Raw genomic sequence first — 12,761 nt, 5'->3', positions numbered from 1 at the left:
AGGAGCTGCAGCAGCTAAGCACAGGCTGGTTCTCATTCAGCCCTGGCATTGAACATCTGCAGTCTCCTGCGTGGCCAAGGAGAAAGACTCCTGGTGAAGAAGAAAGCTAATGACGTGTCTGCCCACCCTCCTCCTGCACCCCAGGCCTCTCCCACCGGGTGGTCCCGGCGGCCTCTGGTGCCCCTGCCGGACATACCCGGTACTGCAGCCGATGCCGGCGTCCGGTCAGGTGCATGTCCCTGGCGTTGCGGTCATTGAAGCTGCACTCGCAGAGCTTGCACCGGAAGCGAATCACCTTCCCCTCCTCGCTGCGCACCTAGGACAGAACACGGCTCAGCCGCCCACTGGCCAGCCCTAACACCCTGGAGGATTCTGGGCACCAAGACACCCAGGACACTGGTCCTCCTAGTGGGGCTGGCAGGAGCCCAGGTTCTGCCCCTGGCCTGGTCCCCTCCTCCCCCAGCTCTACCCCAGGACAGAGTCCACATCCCCATCATGCTCTGTGGAGCGCCAGACACTTTCTTTGGTCTCCATGACTTCTGTCTAATGCCCTGTCACAGCGGCAGGCCACCACAGCTGGCTCCAGCGGCTGAGACAAAGTGCAAGGCACAGAAGCACCCTGCACACACCCACACAGGTGACATCTGGGCATGCAGGTGCCACGGAGCCAGCTGTGAGTGGAAATGGCTCTGCACAGGGCAGAAGCTTGTGAAGAAACCGTCTGCCCTGGGTGTCTGCAGTGACGGGAAGGGCTGTCCTTGGGCTGGCAGGTCCCAGGACCTCAGGGTGGAGGGAGCTGGTTGATTCTTTCAGGAAAGGCCAGGGTGTGGAAGCCAACTGAGGTGCAAGGTGCCACAGCCTGGCCTGCTGGGTGACAGGGTCCTGGTACCCTGACAGGCTTTCCTGCCCCCGGCCCTCTTAGCACACCCTGAAGGAAAGTGGACATGAGAAGAGGCTGGTGAGTCTCGGGCCCGTGGCCCTGCATGGAGCTCACTCACCTCCTCCACATACTCTGTGCCCACTGGCTCCATGTCCCCATAGGTCCCTGGAGCTTCCCCAGGCCCTCCCCTGGTGGCCTCTGCCTTGGGGTGTGGTGGTCTCCTTTCTCCGGGTCGGCTGTATGCTGTCTGCAGTTCAGGTGGCCCTGCCAGAAACCATGACCAGCTGCAACCCACGCTCTCCCCACCTCTTTCCCACAATGCCCCAGGAACCTGAAGCAGAGGAGCAATAGCCCCTCCTTCCTCTGGAAGATCTCAGCGGCAACATGGAGCCGTGCAGCCACAGAAGGGCAGGTAGAATGTCCAGGCTACATGGGAACAGCTCAGAGCAAGGAAGCGAGGTGCTCCGCAAGTGGCCACTGTCTGTCTGCTGAGGGCAGGTCACCTCATGGAGCTCCCAAGGACAGTGGCTTTCTAGTCAAACTAAGTTTTCACAGAGCTGGTGGTGCACACCCTGCTCATAAGTTTGAGGCAGGAGGATCACCAGTTTCAGGTCACCATGGGCCACACAGTGAGATCCTGTCTCAGAAACAAGAGATGGCCAGGGTGGCACCTGTCTTTAATCCCAGCAACTGGGAGGCAGAGGCAGGAGGATCTGAATTCAAGGCTAACCTGGGCTACAGAGTCAGAAAGAACTCTGACAGCCAGGAACCCTGGAAATCCTGTCTAAAAAAAACCGAAAAACAAACAAAAACACCCCAAAAATATCTAAAAGCTGGGGGCATGACCAGGGTGTAGCCCCACCTAGAATCCCCAGTGAGGGGCTGGGGGCGTGGTCATCTGCTCACATATAGGGAACTGGAGAGACCTGTACCCTTGCGTGAAGCTGTTGATCCTTTGGCTGGTGCTGGCCGGCCTGAGGTGTGTGAGCTGTAACTGCCGTGAGCTTCCTGCTTGACTGAGGTTTCAGGGGTGCTGTCCGAGCCTCTGGTGTAGGTGACACTCTGAGGCGTGGGCTCAGAGGGAATGGGCTTCCCTAGCCTGGTGTGCAACTTGAAGACCTGCAATGGACCCCACAGCCCTCAGTCAGGAGCGAGTTTGGAAAACAGGGCACTTCACACCGAATTGGCTACTGGAGGGAATGTGGGGGCCGCACCCTGGTTTCTATACTCTGTGGGAAACTCCACGCTAAAACACCTCCCGGAGCCACCTCCTGCTTGCAGTCCCATTTCTCAGCTGTGGCACCTCTTTCTCTCGACCACCTGCGCTGGCTCCCACTGAACGTCGTCTACCTCCAATGCAGCCAGCTCTCTAGCTCCCCAGCTGTAGCCTGTGAGTGTGTGCACGAATACGTGATTTGGGGGACCCCAGCTGAGACAAACGCAAACACACTCATGCCCTGGGTTCAAACTCTAGCCACAGTACCACTGCCTAAGGTCGCTGCCTCCAGCCACATCAGAACAGGCTCAAAGGCTCAGTCAGCATGCCCCCCCCAGGTGCCCTCCCCCCACACCTGCATGTGCTCAGAGCTCACAGCAGGCTTGGGAGGCTCATACCTTCTGGTGCCTGGCTCCCCTCATGTGAGCTGCATAGGCATCCGCCCCGGTGCAGGACACAGCACAGAGGCCGCAGTGCAGGCTCTGGGCCCCTCGTGGACCTCCGCTGGGCTGTGTGCCTGTCCTCTGAGCTGCCTGCTTCTTCCTGTGCTTCTGTCCTTCCAGGTGATCCCGATAGGTCTGGAACAGAGCGAGGTGGCCTGGGTGACCACACAGTCATCATCTGCAGGCTGCAGAGCTGGCTAGTGGGAGCTCAGAGGGACACAGGACCCCTGCTTCCTCCAACACTTATGCCCAAGAGAGGTATTAAATTACAAGAGTCAGGCTGTATCACCGTCTCCCTTCCCTGACCTAAACTCCAACCAGGTTCTTAAGAAAATATTTACCAAGGGTTGGGTGGTTTGTCTGGGAACAGGGGGCTGCCACCGAACAACACCTGGATTTCCAGGCTGGGGCTGAAGTTTGTGACAAAGGGCTGAGTTTCATCCCCAGGACCTCAGGAGTTAGATGTGGGGTTGTTGGCCTTTCCTCTGAGGCAGGGGCATCGGGAGTTCAAGGTCATCCTCAGCTCAGTTGTGAGTTCAAGGCCAGTCTGGGGTACGTGAAACCCTCCTTAAAACAAAACAACTAAAAAACAAACAAACAAAGAAAAAGATAGATGCTGGGTGAAGTCAGGGGTTAGAGCAAAGCTCCAGGGGATCTGACCCCTGCCTAATGGACAGGCACACGTAGAGGCACAGACTCACATGGAGAAAAGAAACGCAACTGAAAACACGAGCATGGAGAAAAAGCCCCTTCGGAGCTGACGCAGAGTGCGGCACTTGCACACGTGTGAGCCTTGATCTCACAGAGCTCTCACAGACGAGCAACCACAACTGCAGATCAGATGCACATCCGGGCGTCAGTGCCCACAGGGTCTGACAGCTCAGCCCGTGTGAGTGAAACAGGCTCGGGTCTTAGAATCATGAAAAACAGGCCAGCCGCAGCCCATGCGGCCCAGTGTGGCAGCGGGCGAGTGACAAGGGCCCCAGAAACACACAGCATGCCTGCACCACCGCTGACTCGGGGTAAAACTAAGAAGGTGCTGAGGCCGGAGAATGGCAGGCTCAGAACAGCCTCAGCCACCGGGAGACGGCCTCAGCGTGCTCTCTCCTCTCTCCATTGTGTCTGCGTATGTGTGTGTGGGTGCATGTGTGGTATGTTTGTGTAAATCTGTGTGTGGTGTGTGTGTCAAGACAATCGTTCTGTGGTCACCTCTCAGTGCTTTCTTTCTTCTTTTTTATTTTATTTACTTTGGTTATTTCAAGACAGGATTTCTCTGTGTAACAGTCCTGGCTGTCCTGGAACTCGCTCTGTAGCCCAGGCTGGACTCGAACTCAGAGATCCACCTGCCTCTGCCTCCTGAGCTCTGGGATTGAAGGTGTGCACCACCACCCGGCCCTGCCTCTGTTTTTGGAGGGTGACACTAAGCTGCCCACTGCCATGCTGACCTGCGGCCCGGCGCAGCTGACCCTGCAGACCTCACAGTAGTGCATGGAGGGTGGCCGGGGGCCCGCCTTGGGCTTCGGCAGCCTGTCCAGGAATGGCAGCGCGTCGCTGGTAAAGCTGGGGTCCCAGGGCCCGAGGCCTGGGCCACCCCAAGAGTCCGAGCCCACAGGAGCCATTGGGGATGTCTGTTGCTTCTGCAGGACCCGCTGATACTTCAGTGGGCGGTCTGAGCTGTGGGTGCTCGGGCCTAGGAGGGCAAGAGACAGTACACTCAGCCAGGCTTACCCAGAGCAGAGAGGGGACAGTCACAGGGGGTCAGCCTGTGACCTCCCATGGCCCCCAGCTGCAGCTCTGCCAGAACGCAAGGAAATTTTAAACCTGAGACTGGAGCTGGCAAGATGGCTCAGCGGATGATAAAGGCTCTTGCGGCCAAGCCTGCTGACTTGTTCCATCTAAAAGAGCACTCCCTCGGGAAGCTGTCCTCTGCCCCCCACATGCGCTAGATGCACGCGGTAACAAGTAAATGTCACAGACAAAAAGACACAAGACTGCTGGCTGGCTGGTGATGGTCACAACTTTAATCCCAGCACTCGGAGGCAGAGGCAGGTGGATCTCTCTGACTTCAGGGCCAGCCTGGTCTATCAAACGAGTTCCAGGACAGCCAGGGCTACAGGGCTACACAGATAAACCCTGCCTCGAAAAGCTAAACACCAAAACAGAAAAAAGAAAAAAATAAAACCTAGGACTAGGGTCTAGCCAGAAGGAGCCCCGCTTGGTCTGGTCCAGCCCAGGGCTGTCGTGTCTGTGCTGAGTGCTGGCTGGGATGTGGCCCCTGTGATGGCCATGGCCATCCCTTCAGAGGACCCCGACACTCACCTGGTCGGCAGAGAGGGGCTGCAGCTGGCTGCTCTGCTGTGTCCTCACAGCTCCTGGGCACCTTTGACTCTCGGCAGCTGTGACCACCCTGCTGGAGCATTCCATGGGACAGGAAGAGAAAAGGAAACAGCTCAGTGAGGTGAGTGGGACAGAGGGGGCAGTGGGGTGGGACAGAGGGGGCAGTGGGGTGGGACGCTGGGGGGCAGTGGGGTGGGACACTGGGGGCCAGCGGGGTGGGACGCTGGGGGGTCTCTGTGGTGAGACATGGGAGGGGCAGTGCGCAGGCGGCAGCTTTATGGTCTGAACCCTGGTCATGAAGTGTGTTTTGATGAGACAAGCTCTCATAGTCCAGGCTGGCCTCGAACTCCCCACACAGCCAATGGTGACCTTGGATTTCCTCCTCCTCAGGAGCTGCCCCAGGCCTGGTTTACATAGTACTGGGGATGTACCCAACAATCTTGTGTGTTGGGCGTGTATAATGCCCACAGACTACAGGTCAGTCATTTGTTTATTAATCTGTTGCGTGTAGCGTGCACATGAGCATGCAGGGGCATACCACAGCCCACACGGAGGTCAGAGGACAGTCTGCGGGGTCACTTCTCTCCATCTACCACGTGGGACCCAAGGATCAAATTCCGACCATCAAATTTTTTTATTTATTTTTTTGAGATGGGTTTTTTGCATCTTTGGAGCATGTTCTGGACCTTGCTTTGTAGACCATGCCGGCCTTGGACTCACAGAGATTCGCCTGCCTCTGCTTCCCAAGTGTGCCACCACCACCCAGCCCCGGTTCTCAAATTCAGTCACAGTGTCTTTCCCCGTGCCCAGCCAGCCAGTCCTACTGCTTTATTTATTTAATTTTTTCAGACAGGGTTTCTCTGTGTAGCCCTGGCTGTCCTGGAATTCACTCTGTAGACCACGCTGGCCTCAAATTCACAGAGATTCGCCTGCCTCTGCCTCCAGACCTGGACCCTAGTTTTGCTTTTTTTGAGGCAATATCACCCAGCCCAGGATGGACCCAACTCCCTACACACATGGGCCTGTGTCAGCACGGTAGGTCTGAGACATTGTTTCAGTGGCACTAACACAGGACTGAGGAATCAGGAGGGAAGAGCCCTCACCACAGACGGCGGACCCTCCTGTGACAGGTACAGCCTCATCACAGACGGCAGACCCTCCTGTGACAGGTACGGCCTCACCACAGACGGCGGACCCTCCTGTGACAGGTACGGCCTCATCACAGACGGCAGACCCTCCTGTGACAGGTACGACCTCACCACAGACGGCAGACCCACCTGTGACAGGTACGGCCTCATCACAGACGGCAGACCCTCCTGTGACAGGTACGACCTCACCACAGACGGCAGACCCTCCTGTGACAGGTACGACCTCACCACAGACGGTAGACCCACCTGTGACAGGTACAGGCTCCACAGACAGGGTTGTGCACGGTACTCGAGCCTGCGTCTCTGTGACCTATCGACTCTGCTGCCCTTCAGAGCCACCCAGGGCTAAGACAGCATCCAAAGGTCACCAAAGCCTCCAAGATTACCAGGTACGCCAGAGCTGCACCAGTGTGACCGACTTCCTCCCAAGGCCCCCATCTCAACCTTCCTGCTTACATCCTGTTAAAACCTCATGAAACCCCAGTGCTGATTCAGGACCACCTGGCCCAAAACTCTTCTCAGTGTGGAAGCCAGGAGCCCAGGTTGGTCTGAGTCAAGGCACCACAAGTGTTGGCTACATGAGTCAGGGATGAGAGACAGGGCAGGAGCGGTGATGGGGGAGGTGACACAGTGGCCCCAAGTCCTGGTACCCCCATAACTGCTGTCTGCTGGAGGGGATTCCCTCAGAGCCTTGCAGGCTCCTCCCGAGGCCACTGCCTGGCTGGCGCCACAACTCTGTCCATCTCAGTGTCTCTAGAAATCCCCTCCTTGGGAGGTGTCAGTGTGGTGGCTCCTGTCACCGCAGAGCAGGTCCTGTCCCTAGAAATGCTGATGTCAGGGACACCATGGATGTCCCATTCAACACACATTTCCTTGTGGTGTCAGAGCACCGGTCGCTCACACAGAGGACCCGGGTTCAGTTCCCAGCACCCTCATGGCAGCTCATGACCACCTGTGACTCCAGCTCCAGGGGCTAACAGCCTCCTTTGGCCTCTGTGGGCGCTGCACACACGTGACGAACAGACACACATGCAGGAACTCACTTACACATGTAAAAAATGAACTAAAATCTTGTTGCATGAAGTGGCGTTGCAGTACCTGGTGGGTAGATGCAGCCGCGGCCACAGGGACAGGACCTGGGGGCCGGCTGCTGGACTCGGAGTCCTGGCTGGCGTGCAGCTGAGTGGCAGGGGCCAAGGCCCGGCTGGTGGTGCTCTCTGTTCCGGGGGTAGATTTCATGGCATAGCTGGGCCCAGCAGCCGGGACAGGAAAAGCCGAGGATGGCTGGGTGCTGGAGCCCCGGAACACAAAAGGCAGAGGGGGTTAACTGGGTCTCCACGGCATACGACCCCCAAGCAGGTGCTTGGCCACAGACGACTCTCACGTCCCTGGAGCTCACACTAGCTGGACGGCCTGGCCAGCAGGGGCACAGAGGTATGTGCCGGCACACCGACACTGCAGATGAATGTTGGGAGTGAACGCGGGTCCTCACACTGTCTAGCAGGTGCTCTGACAAACTACGCTCTCATCTCCCCTGTATGGCTCCATAGCCGCAGTGACAGCCCAAGAAACCCAGGTGGGTGGAAGTTCTCGCAACCAGGCCTGGTGGTCAGGCCTGGCTATCCCTGCTATTCTGGAGGCAAAGGCTGGGGGCTGGGAGTTCTAGGCTTGCCTGGGCTACCGTGAGTTGTGTTTTTTAATTTTATTTATTTTTATTTTTATTTTATTTTATGTTTCGCTTGCATTACCACTTGTGTGCCTAGTGCCCGCAGAGGCCAGCAGAGTGCCAGGCTCTGTCACTGAAGGCAGAGATTGTGAACCACCCTATGGTTCCTCTGCAAGTGCAGCTGCTGTATTCCAAACACCTCTCAGCCCCTGATCTTCCTTCCACCGGTGCCTGTATTGCTGTCTACCCAGCGACCAACAGCACGGATGGCCACCAGGTACAGCTGTCCATCCCAGGACACCTTCCGGGGAGACTGTTAGTTCGCTCCACAGAGGAGGCTTCTACGTCCCCAGTGCTGGGAGGGCCTACTAGCCACGGAGCCCAAAGACTCCTTCGTGCTAATGTGTGCTCTACCCACCAGGGGCCTCGAAGGATCGCGGCCACGACACCAACATTCCTCAGTGTCACTGTGAGTTCCGAATCAGTAAAAACTGGGGTCACAACTGAGGGTTCCCAGGCGCTAGTTCACTGGGCCCCCTGAGAAGTCAGAGGTTACCACCACAGTGAGCGCATCTAGGACTCAAAAAACTGGACCTGGCTTAGAAGCTGCCAGAAGGGTGGCAGGTGACAATCAGCAGGCTGGGCCGCCTGGAGGGGCGTGGCCCTGGGGATGGACAGGAGGGACACCTGCTTTCCTGGGCAGTTTCGTGTTAACCTGACACAGACAGTAGTCATCAGAGAGGAGGGAGCCTCAGCTGAGAAAATGAATGCCTCAAGATCAGGCTTCACACGAGCCTGGAGGACATTTTCTTAGTTGGTGCTCAATGTTGGAGGGTCCCACCGGCTGTGGGTGAAGCCTCCATGGTGTGGTGCTCCCTGGTGTGGTGCTCCTGGGTTCTACAGAAAGCAGGTTGAGGAAGCCATGTGGAGCAAGTCAGTGAGCAGCCCCTCCGTGGCCTCTGCAGCAGCTCCTGCCTCAGGATTCCAGCTACTTTCAGTGAGGGCAGTGATGTGAGACCCTAAGCTGAATTAAAAGCCTTCCTTCCCAACCACGTTTGATGACAGCATTTCATCACCTAGTAACCTTGGCTAAGACAGAAACTGGTGCCGGTGCTGGGGTTGCTGAGACAGACCTGGCTGGGTTCTGGGGGGGACTAGGGGAGGCACGGAGTGCTCACCACCAGAGGACAGGGAGGTCCCTCACACAGATGGCACCAAGAGAGGCACAGCTGCTGGAGGCCTGTGAAGTTCAGAGGGGAGCAAAGACCCTGTGGGCCATCTGCAGTTCTGAGTTAAGAATCTGTGGTCAGCTGGGCGTGTTAACCACGCCTTTAATCCCAGCACTCACGAGGCAGAGGCAGGCAGATCTCTGTGAGTTCGAGGCCAGCCTGGTCTACAGAGCTAGTTCCGGAACAGGCTCCAAAGTTACAGAGAAACCCTGTCTCGAAAAACCAAATAATTTTGCGGGCGGTGGTGGCACACGCCTTTAATCCCAGCACTTGGGAGGCAGAGGCAGGCGGATCTCTGTGAGTTCGAGTTCAGCCTGGTCTACAGAGCTAGTTCCAGGACAGGAACCAAAGCCACAGAGAAACCCTGTCTTGAAAAACCAAAAAAAAAAAAAAAAAAAAAAAAAAAAAACCAAATAATAATAATAATAAATGTTCCTGGCCTGTTGGAGCTAAAGAATTAGCTGTGATTAGCAAGGAGCCAGCACCACCAAGGTGAAATCGTCTGGGACAAGTGTCCTCAGAGCACAGAGAAGCTGTGTTCCAGAGGTGGCAAGGCTGTACCTCACACTGGCACCATGATAGGCCGGGAGAGGGCACTGGTGAAGGCGCATGCTCAGTGGCAGTTGACCAAAGGAGCCATGCCGAAAAGCTGAGGCTTGGCCCCGCGAAGAGAGCCTCTGAGAGGCTGCAGCAGAGACCCCAGTGCTGTGGAGATGCCCATAGCATGGGATGAGCACCAGGAATGGGGGGAGGGGGAGAGTCAGCTGGAGCCTGGACGACAGGCTGTGTGCTCTGAAGAGGGCCTACTGGACGTGACCCAGGCCCGTGGAGGAGCCCAGAAGATGGTGAGTGGATCCCAGATATTTGGACATTGAATTATTTGCACTGTTGCAGTTTGGTTTTATCTTGTTCCGACGGTTACTGTGCTTGGTTCTTTCCTCTTGGAAAAAGAGCTTAATTTCTTTTGATTTTACAGGATCCCACAGTTAAGACTTTGAATTAAAAAAAAAAAAAAAGACTTTAAAAAAAAAAACAAAAAAAAACAAAAAAAAATAAAAAAAAAAGACTTTGAATTTTTAAAGTGATTTTGGAGTTTTACAGAGGCTTCAGATTTTATTTATTATAATTGTTGTTGTTTTTCAGAACAGGGTTTCTCTATGTAGCTCTGGTTATCCTGGAACTCCCTCTGTAGACCAGGTTGGCCTCAAACTCAGAGATCTGCCTACCTCTGTTTCTCAAGTACTGGGATTAAAGGCGTGCGGACCGCTACTGGCTCAGAGACCAGATATTTTTAAAAAATAGATTTATTTATTATATATACAGGATTCTGCCTGCATGTACACCTGCAGGCCAGAAGAGGCCTCCAGATCTCATTACAGATGGCTGTGAGCCACCATGTGGGTGCTGGGAATTGAACTCAGGACCTCCAGAAGAGCAGTCAGTGCTCTTAACAGCTGAGCCATCTCTCCAGACAAATCAAAGGACAGGGTAGAAGGTGCCGCCTGGCTGGTGACCTGCACCCCATGGCACCCCATGCTCTGGGGTGCTCCCCATTGGAGTTGGGCTCCCCAAGTAGGAGGCGCTGCGCTGCGCTGGTCTCTGGAGGCCAACTTTTCCTGAGCCGAGGGGCTCGGCCTTGTCCCCTTAGGGGCTGTGTCCGGGTGACACAAATAGCTGACATTGAGGAACGGGGTAAAAATACAGCTAAGCGATGAACAGAGGTGTCAGGGCTCAGCTTTCGCTTTTCTCTAACACAAAACCAGACGGAACCAAAATGAAATTCCTTCTGACCTCTGCAGCTCAGAGGCCGGGCTTTTCCGCCTGCCATGTGCCATGCAGTGGTCTCAGTACCTGGCACCCAGCCATGCATCACTGTGGCAGGGATTTAGGTTCTGGGCTGGGGGTGGGGGTAGTCTAGCTTTGCTCTCCTGGCTCCGAGAGGCCGAGGTAGCCACAGCACCTCCTCCAGAGCATGCGCAAACCAAGCCGGGGCCCTCTCCAGAGCACGAGCAAGCCAAGCCGGAGCCCCTTCCACGCTGAGCATCGTCGCCCAAGGCCTAGGAGGCCTGCATTAGTCTTCCTTCTCTTCTTTTCTTACCCAAATGTGGGGAACTAATCGCAGGCCTTCATAGGGCAATGAAGGGGCAGCTCTTGTTGCACCCGTAATTCTCATAAGGGTTGTTCAGGGCCACAATTAGTGAGCAACGGGGCTGGTGGTCCTGGGTTCTAGAAGAAAGCAGGCTCAGGAAGCCAGGAGGAGCAAGCCAGTGAGCAGCATCCTCCATGGCCTCTGCATCAGCTCCTGCCTCCAGGTTCCTGTCCTGACTTCTTCAGTGATGACCAGTGGTGTGGACGAGTAAACCGGAGAAACCCTTTCCTCCCCAGCTTGCTGCAGGTCTTGGGCCATAACAGAGGACCACTTACAGGAGTGAGCCAATCTTTCAGCCTGAGTCCCAGGGACTGACCAGATTCCAGCTTCGGCAGCAAGTCCTTTTCCACACTCTCTCCAGCTCTTGGCCGTGGTGTGTCATCACACAAGAACCCTACCAAGATACCTGCTGATGGGGAATGTGTCCCTAGCCTCAGCCCCCCAACTCCCAACACTGTCCAAGTTGACTTGCAGTGACCGACTCATTTGTTCATTTATTTAGAGACGAATTCTCCCTAAGCTGCTCAGCCTGGCCTCATTGAGCTGTAGCTCAGGCTAGCCTTGAACTCCAGACAGACTCCCCCCCACCTCAGTTTCTCTCCCCAGGAGCTGGGGCTGGAGGCCTGTGCTATCCGGCGCATACTTTTACTGAAGAACAGAGCCTCACTTCATCCTGCCTACCTGGGTCCCCCTTGGACACCAGAACCCCCAATCCATACCCACCTGAATGGTTCCCCATCCATCAGGGACTAGAACTTCCCCCTTCGTCCCCATCTGGAGGATCCCCCATCCATTAGACAGCAAAACCCCACACTCCATCCCCGTCAGAAGGGTCCCCATTTTTAGACAGCAGAACCTCAGCCTCCATCCCGGTAGAGGGTCCCCCATCAATTAAACACCAGAACCCCCACCCTCTCTCCGCTCCGGAAGGTTCCTCAAGGTCTCAAGTCCTCTCTGAGGTCAGCCCCCCCCCCCGCTGTCCTCCAGTCCCCACCCTCCACGACCCAGGTCTGTCCTCTCAGGGTCCCTGCCCCGCCCTCCCGCGGACCCCAGGGACCGTCGCCCCGCCCAGAGCCCGCCCCGCTCCCCGTGACTCATGACCGCGTCCCGCAGGGTTGGGGCACCCAGCCGCACGCGGGGCTCGTTACCTGGACGACGGGCCGGCGCCCTGCGCGAGGCCGGAAAAGCCGCTGGCCGCCATGTCTGCGTCCTCCCCGAGCCCGCGGGAGTGACGTCACGGCCGTGCCCCCCGACGCACCGCCCGGGCCCCGCCCCCGCGCGAACCTGCCATCCCTACCCCCTGAGCGCCTCCGTCTGGCCCCGCCCACGTGCCAAGCCCCGCCCTCCTGGGCCCAGCCTCCCTGACCTCTGAGGGCCTTCTCTTGTTCCCTTCAGAAGCCCCCTGCTCAGCCTGCTTGCCCTGGTCCCCTGTGATGATGAGAGGACCCACTATGCGCCCCGGGGACCCGACTCCAGATGTGGAAGTCTGCTGGCAAGCCGCTCACTTACTGGTCCACATCTCCAGCCCACGTCCGCAGAGAGGGCACACGGGTGGCACGTGACACACCCCCCCCCCCCCCCCGTCCTGAGCGCCTGTGGCTTCCAAAACCCTACCTAGGCGAGGAGCCCCACGTCTTCCTAGAAGGCAGGGAGGCTACAGCAATTTCTCTGGTTTATGTATTTTCTTCTTTTC

The 12,761-nt window shown here is 56.7% G+C and overlaps 1 protein-coding gene across 7 annotated transcripts in view; it reads right to left on the bottom strand.

Moving 5' to 3' along the window:
- Nucleotides 1-12,453, bottom strand: part of LOC130875489 (megakaryocyte-associated tyrosine-protein kinase) — a 29,462-nt gene extending 17,009 nt beyond the window's left edge. For 2 of the 7 annotated variants that reach the window (XM_057771381.1, XM_057771385.1), the window contains exons 1-8: nucleotides 12,217-12,279; nucleotides 7,123-7,315; nucleotides 4,859-4,949; nucleotides 3,985-4,229; nucleotides 2,495-2,674; nucleotides 1,813-1,999; nucleotides 999-1,144; nucleotides 197-316 (exon numbers count right to left, since the gene is read on the bottom strand). In XM_057771381.1, coding sequence (XP_057627364.1) covers nucleotides 197-316; nucleotides 999-1,144; nucleotides 1,813-1,999; nucleotides 2,495-2,674; nucleotides 3,985-4,229; nucleotides 4,859-4,949; nucleotides 7,123-7,315; nucleotides 12,217-12,269 — 1,215 coding nt within the window. In that variant the 5' untranslated portion in view covers nucleotides 12,270-12,279. Of the gene's footprint in view, nucleotides 1-196; nucleotides 317-998; nucleotides 1,145-1,812; nucleotides 2,000-2,494; nucleotides 2,675-3,984; nucleotides 4,230-4,858; nucleotides 4,950-7,122; nucleotides 7,316-11,343; nucleotides 11,463-12,216; nucleotides 12,286-12,434 lie in introns of those variants that run through there. The other 5 variants (XM_057771382.1, XM_057771383.1, XM_057771379.1 and 2 more) reach the window with 5 other exon arrangements.
- Nucleotides 12,454-12,761: the final 308 nt, after the last annotated feature.

This window comes from Chionomys nivalis, chromosome 6 (assembly GCF_950005125.1).
Source record: "Chionomys nivalis chromosome 6, mChiNiv1.1, whole genome shotgun sequence".
Lineage (NCBI taxonomy): Eukaryota > Metazoa > Chordata > Mammalia > Rodentia > Cricetidae > Chionomys > Chionomys nivalis.
The sequence above is the reverse complement of the archived record's forward strand: the minus strand, read 5'-3'. Positions and strand labels throughout refer to the sequence as shown.